This window comes from Rattus norvegicus, chromosome 6 (genome assembly GCF_021556685.1).
Source record: "Rattus norvegicus strain SHRSP/BbbUtx chromosome 6, alternate assembly SHRSP_T2T, whole genome shotgun sequence".
NCBI classification, from domain to species: domain Eukaryota; kingdom Metazoa; phylum Chordata; class Mammalia; order Rodentia; family Muridae; genus Rattus; species Rattus norvegicus.
Genome location: NC_141539.1, coordinates 14,018,445 through 14,031,077, shown reverse-complemented (window position 1 = coordinate 14,031,077; position 12,633 = coordinate 14,018,445). Strand labels below are relative to the sequence as shown.

Below are 12,633 nucleotides of genomic sequence, written 5' to 3'. Positions count from 1 at the left end.
GTTCTGTTTTCATGTGTTGGGATGTGGAGCGGTGTGTGTGTGTGTGTGTGTGTGTGTGTGTGTGTGTGTGTGTGTGTGTGTGTACATGCACCACTGATATGACCTTCTGAGAGAGATGCTTTAAACCCAGCACTACATGTGATAGCCAGTGCAGAGCAGGGTTCCCCCATTTTACACAGTGGCATTTGGCCTGGTGATGTCTGACATAGGAGGACATCTGACACAAGGGGGATTGTTTTCCCCTATTGAAGCAGGAAGGAATCTGAAGGAAGGTGGCTTGAATCCACAGTCAAATGTGAACGGTATAACACTTTCCCTTTTATGCACAGAGGCCAGCACCATAGACAGAGCAGAGGAGTGAGAGAGGCAAAGCAGAAGGGAGGTCTCTGATCACTTGTTGAACTCAATCAATTAATTTCAAATAGCCGCCTTTATGTCCCCTGGGGGGTGGCTCGATTATTGATTATTAGTTGCGACAGTGAATACTTTAAATCCTCCAATGACTTCCGTCACTCTCACTTATGTACAGGGTACAGTCGTGGCTTAGCCAGTCTTGCTTATCCGAGAAGCTTGGAACTAAATGTGTTTCTCATTTGCAAGTTTGGGCTAATTTTGCATAAACTCTCCTAAGTGAAGCTAGAAATTCAAAATCCATAAGCACATATTGGACATCAGATTTCCAGATAAGGGGTGACACCTCTTCTGGGTGGACTGCTGTGGCTCTGTTAACAGGACTGAAGTTGCTTAGCCTGGTAAAAGAAAAATCTTGTCTTCCTCTAGCCCCGTCCTCCAAGGCTGGCCTGTGGTTTGCATCAGTCTTCCTATGCCAGCATCCCGAGTGCTAAGGCTCTCCTTATTATCAGTACCGTTAATGTCCTTCTCTGCTGTGCACTCAAACATAGAAGTTACAGTCTGTCTGTTCCTTGACATTCTAAGGAACTAATCCATGAGCTGTTACTTGGGGAACATCTGCCATGCCTGGAAACTATTATGCCAAAGAGGAAAGAATCAAGTCCTGGTGGCTAAGGGTTTCGAGCTGGAGATACGAGCAACTTAATGAAACCACGAGGAATTTTTAGTACAGAACAGAACGTGCCATCCACTCAGGAGAAAGACTCAAGCCATTCTCAAATCCTTTAGAAGGGGCGGGTCTTCACATTCATGTGAGATGCCATCTAGTGGCCAAGTAGAATAACTGTGAAGAGAGCCAACTCATCAAGAAGATGAGGTTTTCGTAGAAGAATCACGTGTAATCTCAGTGTGATTTCCTGAGTCTTCCTGTAACTTTGAAAGTTGTATGAAAATTATAGTAATCACTTAAAGCTAATGAATAAAACCACTTAGCCTTCACAGGCAAAGAATTTGAGAGCACCTCGTTTCATCAAGACACTAGAGAGCACAGCCAGGAGTTAGGTTGGTGAGGAAGACTTGAGGGACTGCAGAAACGCCTCAGCGGTTGAGAGTGGATACTGCTCTTGAGAGACCCCACCCCACACACATAATCACAGCTACCTGTAGCTCTGCTTACCAAGGGATTGAACTTCTGGCCTCTGAGGGCATCTGCACATGCACACGTGCACGTGTGCATATATGCATGCATGCATACACACATGTTAGCACATGCACATACTTGAATCTTTGGGGGAAGAGATTTATGGTGGACTCATTCAAAGAACTTAGAGCAGTAGACGGCTGAAGTAAGAGAAGACTTTGAGGGTCATGAAAAGAATGTCTGTAAAGACCTGGGCTGGCGAGGCCGCTCGGCAAATGGAGGCACCTGGTGCCAAGCCAGAGAGCCTGAGTTTGAGCCCCAGCACGCGTGCGCGCACACACACACACACACACACACACACACACACACACACACACAAATGCAGTTTTAAAGAGGAAATTATAAAGAACCAAAAGTGTGAGGCAGGTGTGTTGAAGATGGTAGCTATGAGGTGTGTCGAGTCCTAGACTAAAACAGAGCGGCCTTAAGCAAATCCATTGTAAAATAGTATGTTCTCTGTTGTACACTGGAGATGATTAATAAGCTTGGCTGCTTTGTCAAATGGGTGCTATCATCTTAATTTCAGGGTAATCTTTTTTTTTGAAGGACAGTGCATGTATTTTGGTTTTATGTATAATTGATTCTAAGTGCTTTTGCGGCCCTTCTCCAACATCTCCGTCAGGAGTTATCTAATTCTCCTTTAGATCCTGAAGTTAGACTCTAGTGTGTTCTGTGTCCTTGTATCAGCTCAGCTGACAGTGTTGTGGAATCAGCCCCAGCCATGTTTGAATGTGTAAAAATACATCCCGAATCATCTAGCCTGTTGGAAATGCTCTGCACATCCTCCAGGGTTTATCTCAGGGTTTACTAGCTGTCCCGGGTCAAGCCATGCACAAGTCACTCCTCACATTTCTTCTTATTGTTTGGGTTCGGTCAATGGAAAGATGGCTGGTGGCACGCAGGGTAGGGCTGGTCCAGAATGGAGAGCAGTCTACCTGTCGGTGTGTAACTTCACCCTGCAGACGACACCTCTCACCGAGAAGACAGATCTCATAACAGGACCATTAACCACAGAGCTGGTCGAATAGACTTCATACAACAGGGCAGCACTGAGGGCTGTTGCTCAAAACAAATATGGTCCAGATAAAAATACATGAAAAGAATTAGGTCTTGAAGTCTGAGTCGTGACTACTCAGTTATCTCATCTGGTAGTCCATTCTACATGACACGCTACACGTGTGTGTGACATACCACACCTCAGTTTGTGTGTGCTCGTGTATACATGTGTCTGCCTTCATGCTTCTGAAGGTCAGACGTCAACACTGGGCACCTCCCTCTGTCACTCTCTCCCTTGTGTTGTCCAGCGCTGGGCTTACTGACATCTGCCATGCGGCAGGTTTTTACACAGAGCCTGGGGATCCGAACTCAGAACTTCACGCTTGCACAGCGAGCACTTAACCCAGTAAGTGGTCTCCCAGTCATGCTTTCAAATAAGAGCACTGGTGGGCAGTGGATAAGTCCTCACACGCTCCCGGCGTGTCTCCCTCCGAAGGCCAAAGACAGAGTCTGGTCTGACCTCAGAACAGAGGAATCCTTCTACTGGGCATTGTCCGTTTCCTGCCTCCTCGTGGTCTGCCTGTTATTAAATACACTCAGTCCTCAGCTTTGAAATCTGACAAATCTTTTTATGTTTCCCCTTCTCTCGGGCAGTCCTGAGTTGACTTTTAAGTTTACGGGTGACCCCGAATGACTCTTCTTCCAGGGAGTCAAGGATCCCTAATTAGTAAGAATGAAGCGGTCCCTCTCCACTGATGGAGAGCGCACATGGCATTCTTATCACAGGCATTCTGGCACAGCCGGGGAAATGAGCAGGGCAGGCCCCGGGGTCCATAACAGCAACTCTATAAACAAGTTCCGTTCCTTAACCTCCCTGTGGCGTCGGTGTGCCTGCGGTTGGGGGCAAATGGCCGTTAGCTTTAAGTTGGGGCTTCCTGGCTTTGTGAAGTCTGAGAACTCGCGTGTTCTGCGATTGTGTTTGGGCCGTGTGCATTTCCCAGTTTTTACAGTAGTCTGTTTAAAGGAACGAAGAGGGAAACGTTAAATATTTATTTTGGCTGACAAGATAAATGAAAGCTGCTAGTGGGAAGATAATGGGCAAATCTGAAATCTAGATTTGTTTGTCTTCTAGAACATGCCCATTGTGTGCCTTTGAAAGGATGAGGCAGTAATTAGATAAACGCATCTTATTATGAGGTTGATGATAATGTTTACTCGAAGCCTTTTGCTGGAAAGATCCTAATCGTGAAAGGCAATAGGATTTCTTCACGAAGGTTCATGTCTTTCCCAGAAGGCCAGTGGGCTCAGCGGTAAGAGTTTGTAGAAGATTGTGCATCTGCCAGGCCTGACTGGCAAATGGGCAAGTCTGTAAGTGGCCCTGCTGTCCCCTGGTTCTGATTCCCAGGCAAAGTCTGAAATGCATTTGGTGTATCAGGAATGCCGTCCGGTCAGGTACAGACATTGCTCTGTCCCCCATTCTCCTCCAGCTTCAAATCAGCGGAAGTGCCTTTGATTACCAGCTCCGGGGGCCTGGCTACCCACGGCATGCCCGTGGCTGGTGAGCCTGGAGTCCAAGTGGGGACGAGTCCTCTTATGACGAGGATGGCAGGCTGGCACAAGCGCCCTGCCAGCCTCTCAGGAAGGAAACTTCCGCAGGGCTGAATCAGCTGCACTTAAGCCTCTTGGTCAGTGGACGTAATCTTTGCTTGACAAAGACTTGGACCTCCAGCATCACTAGTCAGAAAACTTACCTCTTCTCTCCTCACATAATAGCAGGTACCATACGGAACGGAAGGACAGATTGAAGATTATGATGGGCTGCTAGAGGTGCTCCTGAGTGTGCACATATGTGTACATACGTGTAAACATGTATGCACCGAACTGGTTAATCATGCTTAAGGAAAGTAGATGGGTAGTGACTGGATTCCTTAGTGGTGCTGGATTGTCAGGCCTCCTTGTATCTTAGGTACAAAGAGTTTGGTGACTACTCTCCTCGTTGTGGGGAGGTAAGAGGAGAAGGCCCAGGACGTAAGAGACAAATGCATCCTTCCTAGGGCCACGGCAAGGGAAGAAGGAATTGGAAGGGGCTCTGTGCGTAAAGAGAGGCCTCAGGTGACCTCAGGTAACTGATTGCAGATGGTTAGTGGAGAAGAGGCCAGGACGGAGGGAACATGCCACCCTGCATGTCAGCTGAAAGCCAAGTGGCTTAGAAACAAAGGCTGGGTTCTGGGGAGATCTAGAACCTGGGCAGTTTGCACCAGCCCAGAGAGTAGCAGACCTAAGACGGTCCTTGAGAAGGACTGGGTCTGATAGCCACACGCGTGTCACCATTGGATGGCATGAACACAGAAACAGCCAGTTGAGCAGCCCGGGCTTGTGATTTTCCTTGCCTTTGTCCAGTGGACACAGAACACAGCTGCGCTCTGAGGCAGCGTGCTACCAAGTAGGATGATCACACTGAGCTCCTCCCCTCAGCTCTGACTTGTGATGAGCTGAGCGTGCGATGGTCGGTGCACCCATGAGAGAAGGGTGAGGCATCTCAGATGGGGACTCGGGACACACACTGGAATGACCCGAGGCACAGAAGGTAGCTCGTGTAGTGAATCTAGGGGAGGCCTTTGTTCACGTCAGTGTCTCCACACAGAAGGCTTCCGTGCTCCTTCATGGCTCTTCATATTGGCTTTTCCTTGTCCAGCTCCCACCAAGACTAGACCTATGCTCGGTGCAGTCACGCCATTTTCTGGCCTTGCTGCTTGTTTATCTGTGAGGACTGATTTTATGTTTCTTTTCCTTAGCAGCCTCTGTCCTCCTCCCTCCTGGAGGTGAGAGGAGACAAGCTATTGGAGACACACTTAGGGTCATAGACGGCAGCTTAGGGCACAGGGGTGACACTGTAGCCAAATCTCCCTCCCGGGCTCTTCCTTGTCTCCCCATGTGGGCCACAGATGTCCATCCAAACGTTCTTCAGCTTCAGCTAGGATGAGCTTGAACTGTCACCAGCCCGGAGGCCTCAACCCTTCTTCCTGTTCTGAGCTGGGCACTCGAGTGGACATCAAGCCAGCTCTGCCCCCTCCTGGGTCTCCGCTCATGCAGATGAACTGGGAGATGGAGCTGTGCGACCCCTCCTGACCCCAGGCCCTCTTAGACAGTAGGCCACACGTGCAGTAGAGTTCTCTGCGGTGGAAACTTCAGGAAGAGCAGGAGAGTGGAGTGGGGTGGGGCAGATCCACAGTTGCAGCGGATCTGATGGGTTTTGCTTGAATAAAGAAATGGTGCGGGGCTGGGGATTTAGCTCAGTGGTAGAGCACTTGCCTAGGAAGCACAAGGCCCTGGGTTCGGTCCCCAGCTCCGAAAAAAGACCAAAAAAAAAAAAAAAAAAGAAATGGTGCGACCAGGGCATACACAAGCTACGTTTGGCTTAGCTTCTGAAGCCTCCGATGCATGCTATGCCATGGCCGCTTGGTCTTTCCTCCTCCTCACCGCGGCTTCCTTTTTAATTCAGAATCTTGGAACTGGTTGGTTACCACCCCGAGGAGCTACTTGGCCGCTCTGCCTATGAATTCTACCACGCCCTGGACTCGGAGAACATGACAAAAAGTCACCAGAACTGTGAGTTCCTAGATACCCCATGTCCTTTCAGTCTGCCCTTGGGGATATGATTAACAAGACACGGCCTTGGTTACTTCCCTACCATCTTGGGTGGCAGATAAGGTAATGTCAAGGTGGTCAAGAGCCACCAGCTATAAATGCTTTTATGCAGATTAAGAAAAAGCCTCTTGTCCTTGTAGGCGGTTAACATTCTATGCAACCCTCCGAGGCAGCCTTGGCGAGCATCTATAAGTCAGGGTGTAACGAGCTTGGGTCTGCACTAGAGCAGCAAGCACCTCAGCATAGAAGAGGGGTCTGGGAGGTACAGACGAGGGTTGGCTTGTACTGGATCAGTTTCAGTGGTAGAGGAGGATGGGGCTAACCAGAGGACTAGTTGTTGAGAGGAGGCTGCCTCTACAGCACAGTGTAAGCCTGTGGGAAAGCCTGCACAGCCAAGGGGTCCTGGAACAGAGCTGTCCACTAGAGCCTCTATCACAGAAACAGTCTTTGTCTTCACAGGCCACATGTGACCCAGGTAAGTGACACCAGCACTTGTAATGTGCCTGGTGCACTGAGAAATGTCTTTAAGATTTAAATCATTTAAGTAGCTTGTCCTGGCACATGGCCACCTTATTGGACCGAGTGGTTCTGTAGCTTTCCCTTGGCCAAGTTTCCAATTTACCCTTCCCATTTGTAGATGCTCCAGGGTAATTTCTTTGAATACACAAAACACCTCAACATGTAAGACCTGGACTTGGCCCTCTGGGGACTAGGGATGGTAGACTTGATCTCTACCCTAAAGAGTCTTTGTTTTGGAAGAAAAGGGAGCCTTGCTCATAGCATTGGGGTAATACAAACAGCAGGTGAATGATAATCTCAGACAGAACTGGATTTGGAAAAGAGATGGTCCAAGCATGATACCGGAGCAGTCAGGGCTGCTGAAGGATAAGATAGGGCAGGAGAGTTCAAATGATAAACATGGAGAAGCTGCCTAGCAGCCATGCTGGCAACCCAGGAAACGGAAGTGCGGCTTTCTCTTCCGAGTTCTGACTCTGTCTACAGTTGGGACAGTTAGAACTCAGCTCACTAACTGAGCAGCAGTTCCAGAAGCTATGTACAGCATGTTTTTTTTTTCAGAGAGAGGGGGAGGGAGAGAGAGAGATTCTCTTTTAAATTCACCCTTCTGTTTCCTCCCTGGGACCTTGGGTTTCATCTGATCTAATAATACATGGGGGAGGGAGGCTCATTATGGATGGCATCTCAGACACATCTCTCACTATGATCTCTGGCACAAAAACAAAAATACCCAAATATGACATCCTAGATCCCAGCCCACTCGGGCCCGGGAGTGTCAGAGGGAGACCAGAACACTCCCAGATGCAGTGACTGTGGCGTCAGCCTCCGCTTGAGGACTCAATGCTTTCTTGCTGCCCAGGGCTTCCCCACTCCCAAGTCCAATCGGTAGAGACCACAACTGTCTTCTGCTCAGCTTTGGCCTAGTTCACCAGCTAGTGCCTCTGGGTCTGGCTTCCTTTTTTTGGCCTTCTAAGCCTATGGGGTCTGTGAACACAGTGGGGCAAAGATCTTTTTAAGTACCTGGGAATTCTTGGAGGACAGTATTGTTCTTTGTCTCCTGAGGAGGGCTGAACTGAAGAAGCGCTGTTAGAGAGCTCACTGGGCACGTGGAAAGGACCTCTCCTCCCTGTTTACAGCTCCCTCATCTTTTTGGTTGGATATTGTTTTTACTTAATCCGTGTGTGTGTGTGTGTGTGTGTGTGTGTGTGTGTGTGTGTGTGTGTGTGTGTGTGTGTGTGTGTAATAATCCCCCAGCACACTTAAGGATAATTCACAGTCCAAATAGAAAGTGTACAGAGGCCTATATTTAACCAAGAGGCCTACATCGAGCGACTCCGAGTCTACATGGGCTGCAAACAAGGCCGGCATCAGCTGTGACAGCAGTCTTCCCACCCTACCTCCCCCTGCAAGTACATTATAGCTCCCCTGCCAAGGTGGGGGGGTTCCAGTTCACCCATGGGTGTCGCAGTTTGTGCGTGTTTCCCATCAAAACGCCTGGAGAAGCTCAGTCCTCAACCAGATTTAGATAATTGAAAGTCATCATTTCCAAATGGACTAATAATTTATACACTGTTACTCTCAAAGGGGAGGGGCTGGGCTGGTTCCTCTTTGTTGTGCTCTTAGGGAAACAAGATTAAAGGCCATAAAAGGCCTATCTCTCTACCAAGTGGCAGGCCCCTCACCAAGGCTGACATTAATGAGCTGAATGGAACACTGGTGTGAGTTAGAGGTTACTGATAGATCAGGCCCTCGCTTGCAATTACTAAAAATGCAGTTAAAAACCTCTGCTCAGTAAACCTCTTCATGAGAAAGAGTAAGAACATCGAATGTAGTTTGCACTAAGAACTGTCTAAACGAATTAATCCCAGGATTGAAGTCATGCAAGAATTGTTCCACTGCAGCCAGGTGGCCTCCATGTCACCCAGAAAGGGACAGCATAGAAGACCAAGGTTCCTTGTCTGGCCAAGGAGCCTGTGATGGTTAACAAAGTGGCCCTATCTGGGTTTTCTTCTCATGGCTCAACATGATGTAGTCAGAGAGGGAGGACCCATTGCCCCTGGAATGAAGACACTGATTATCTAAACCCTGTCACTGTCCTGTGCAATGTGAAGCAACCCCAGCCTTCCTAGCCTGAGTTTCCTGAGTTAAGGCCCTGTCTCTCCTCCTTCCTGCACAGGAGTCCATTTAGAAGATTAGAAGAAGGTAACACAATTGGGAAAATAACTTGGCTAAGTTTGATAATAAAAACACAGTCTTCAGTGTATCATCTAGAAGTTTCACATCTCGTTGCACCCCCATGAAAAAGAAAACCATGTTCACACAAAGGTTTGGACACAGACGCCTCTTGCAGTTTTATTCACAATGACTGAGCGCTCAGACATCCTGGTGAAAGAGTAAACCGGCCGTGGTGTAGCCATTGAAGGGGACACTTCCCTCTCATGAATCACAGAAACACCCACAACCTCAGGAACACGCTGATTAAGTGTAATAAAGCCAGACACACGAGTAATCTCCCAGAAGTCTAGAAAGGACAGGAGATGGTGATGGGGAAAGACCAGTGATCATCTGGAATCAGAAGTCAGAACTCGGAGGAGTTTAACATGTGCCTTGGGGCTGGGTCAATGAAGTGTTCAGTGTCTTCGCTGTGGTGATGGCTACTCAGGCGTTTACATTTGTCAAAGCTCATTGCATTGTATACATAAAATGCTTACCTTTCCATGGAAGGTAAATTAAAATCCAATAAAGCTTGTTTTGGAGAGGCAAATAAACACGCAAATGAGAATCTAATCCAGACCCTCAAGTCTGAGACCATGCAGGAAGGCAGTATATTCAGCCAAAGGACACCTTGAGGGCTACAGTTACCTCAGGGGAGAAACAGGAGTTTCACGTACTAGTGATAATCCACACCTTGCTTGTCAAGCAAGGCACTGCACACAGGTAATTCTCCATCCCACCCTTGCTGCTGCCTGTTGGGATTTTCGAGCAGGTAAGATGTGTCAAGGCAGAAGGATTGATTGGCATGACTTTGAACAAGGCTGTCCCTCTACTCTGCAGGACTGATGAATAGGGAGGTGGCCCACAAGCCAACTAGAAGACCTAAGGAGACTGTCTACCAGGAGCTGTTCGTCATAGAACCCCGGGAGACACTGCCCTAAACAATTCCTAGTAACATAACTGGCACAGCATCTAAGCACTGGGCGTCGATAGCTTGTGGAAGAGGAGGTTTCTAAACAGTGTTTGTGTAGCGGATGAGGCAGGCAAACAGCGGTGGCATCCTGGACAGTTAGTGATGACAGTGATGGACCTTACCATTATTCTCAATACTGTGTTTTGCAGAAGAGGAAACCACACCAGGATTGTTCTTTCCCCAAGTCCCCAAGCCAGCAAGACTTCTTGCTCCTCCCATGATCCCTCTCCCTGGTTCTCTGTGACCTGGGCATTTCTGGGCTGCAGCTCTGAACAATGAATTCCCAAGGGTTGAAAGTCAGTGGACAGTTTAAGAAGCTAGCAGACATTTCTAAAGTCAGCAGAGCTGATTCTTAAGAGCTCTTTTAACAAAAATGAAAAATGTGTTCGGAAATGGAAAAGAGGACAAACTAGTGTGTGGACGCCACCCCTCCTTGGTGTTTTTAGACTGCGAGTGGACTACTTAGAACAACCTAGAAGAGCAAAGAAACTCCAAGCTGGCAGTCTCGCTGGGCAGTCGGCAAGTTTAAAGACCTTCCAGTGGCTGAGAAGGAGGCGGAGGAGGCTACTGGCCCCGAGTTAACAGTACAAGGCCTTTCCTTACCCCAGCTGAATAGTTCGGTAGTTCTCTCGTACCGTCTCTGGCCCCAATGGTAGCAGACCTAACAGATGACACTGAAAGTTCAAGGGACACAAGCTTTAAAAAACAAACCTCAGCTGGGTTCTTGTGGCACAACTCTTGAGTTGAGTCCCTGTTATTCAGGAGGCTAAGGCAGAATTGCTTAAGGCCTGCCTAGGCTTCAGAGTGAGTTCGAGGACAGCCTGACGACTGAGACCTTGCATCGAAATAAGAACATAAGGGCTGGGGCTGGAGCTCCCTGGGAGAGCACTCATCTAGCTCTGTTATGTCCAACGGCGCTATGGTCCACCTTCCAGATGCTGTCTACCACCTGCAGGCGGTGAACGCAGTAGGGTGCTGCACCCTGGTTGCTTTCAACTGAACTGACTGGGAGTCACTCCTGCACGGGGCAGGCAGTATCTGCTTTTCTTCAAACCTTATCTCCTATTCCTGTTTTTGAAATGAAGAGTTGGCTGAAATGATCCCCCACTCTCCCATCCCCCCACCCTGGTTCTCTCTTCCTGGCCTCCTGCCTATCTGGCAGCTCTGTGCATCCGACAGGGGACGCTTCCTATGGGATCAGAGTGGGTGCTGCAGAGTGGCTCTGCTCCCCCACCTCTCTTACCTCTGGCTCCTTTCTTCCCTAGTGTGCACCAAGGGGCAAGTGGTGTCTGGCCAGTACCGGATGCTGGCCAAACATGGAGGATATGTGTGGTTGGAGACCCAGGGGACCGTCGTCTACAACCCCCGCAACCTGCAGCCCCAGTGTATCATGTGTGTCAACTATGTCCTGAGGTGAGTCTGGCAGGGTGCAGCCCGCCTCTCAGGACCCTGGGCAGGACCTCCACATGCTGCCCGTGGTGCGAACCCTTCTAACTGGGAGGCTTTCCATGGAGATCTTAGGGACAGAGTTCTAGAGCTTCCTTTCCGTTTGTCAGCTGTGGTATCATGTCTCTGACTTGTGCCAAGTGGGAGAAGATTGCATACAGTAATACTCGATGCCGTGTGAATGGGAGACAAGGCTCTCCTGAGTGAGCTTTTGTGGGGAGAGGTGGATCTTAAGCTCCCCTTCCCCCACCACTGGAAAGACTGTGAGAGGCTGCCATTGATTCTACGAAAGAAACTGACATAGGAACCCAGGACTCTTGTGTACCTACAGCTCGACCACAGGCTGAGGTGACTCGCAGTTTCCCTGCTTCTCTGGCTCACAGAATTTGAGTGTGAGAGTCTGTCCAAAACAGCAGCAGTGTCTCTGCCTGTCTCTCCTCGGAGAGGCTTAGCTGTCAGGCTTCTGACATGCCTGGGGGTGAGCCAAGACTCTTGTTAAAAGACGCAGATGCCCTGAACAGCTCTCTCCTCCCATCAGTGAGATAGAGAAGAATGACGTGGTGTTCTCCATGGACCAGACTGAATCCTTGTTCAAGCCACACCTGATGGCCATGAACAGCATCTTTGACAGCAGTGACGACGTGGCCCTATCCGAGAAGAGCAACTACCTGTTCACCAAACTGAAGGAGGAGCCAGAGGACCTGGCCCAGCTGGCCCCCACCCCAGGGGATGCTATTATTTCTCTGGACTTCGGTGGGTACTTCCTAGCCCTGGTTGAATCCTGGAACCCTCTTAGACTGGGGGGCAGTTCTTGTTATGACAAGCCTCCCTGGCCATGGCTTTCCTAAACCACAGATGCATTCGGTCTTTACCCATGGGCTGAGCACTTTTCATGGCTCTGCTAGGCACGAAAGAAGCATAGGGTCGTGGCCACTGGGTTATAAGCCCTCATGACGGGTAAAGAGGTACACGAGGACACGGTCCCTCATGACGGGTAAAGAGGTACACGAGGACACGGTCCCTCATGACGGGTAAAGAGGTACACGAGGACACGGTCCCTCATGACGGGTAAAGAGGTACACGAGGACACGGTCCCTCATGACGGGTAAAGAGGTACACGAGGACACGGTCCCTCATGACGGGTAAAGAGGTACACGAGGACACGGTCCCTCATGACGGGTAAAGAGGTACACGAGGACACGGTCCCTCATGACGGGTAAAGAGGTACACGAGGACACGGTCCCTCATGACGGGTAAAGAGGTACACGAGGACACGGTCCCTCATGAC

General features: G+C 49.3%; 1 protein-coding gene across 2 annotated transcripts in view; it reads left to right on the top strand.

Annotated features, from left to right (window-relative positions):
- The window catches only part of Epas1 (endothelial PAS domain protein 1), an 81,425-nt gene that overhangs the window by 60,460 nt on the left and 8,332 nt on the right, over nt 1–12,633 (top strand). The window contains exons 7-9 of one of the 2 annotated variants that reach the window (XR_015621698.1): nt 6,051–6,157; nt 11,165–11,312; nt 11,884–12,569. Coding sequence is in view for 1 of the 2 variants with exons in the window: in NM_023090.2 (NP_075578.2) it covers nt 6,051–6,157; nt 11,165–11,312; nt 11,884–12,098 (470 nt within the window). In the remaining variant the exon portion in view is untranslated. 2 annotated transcript variants of the gene reach the window in all.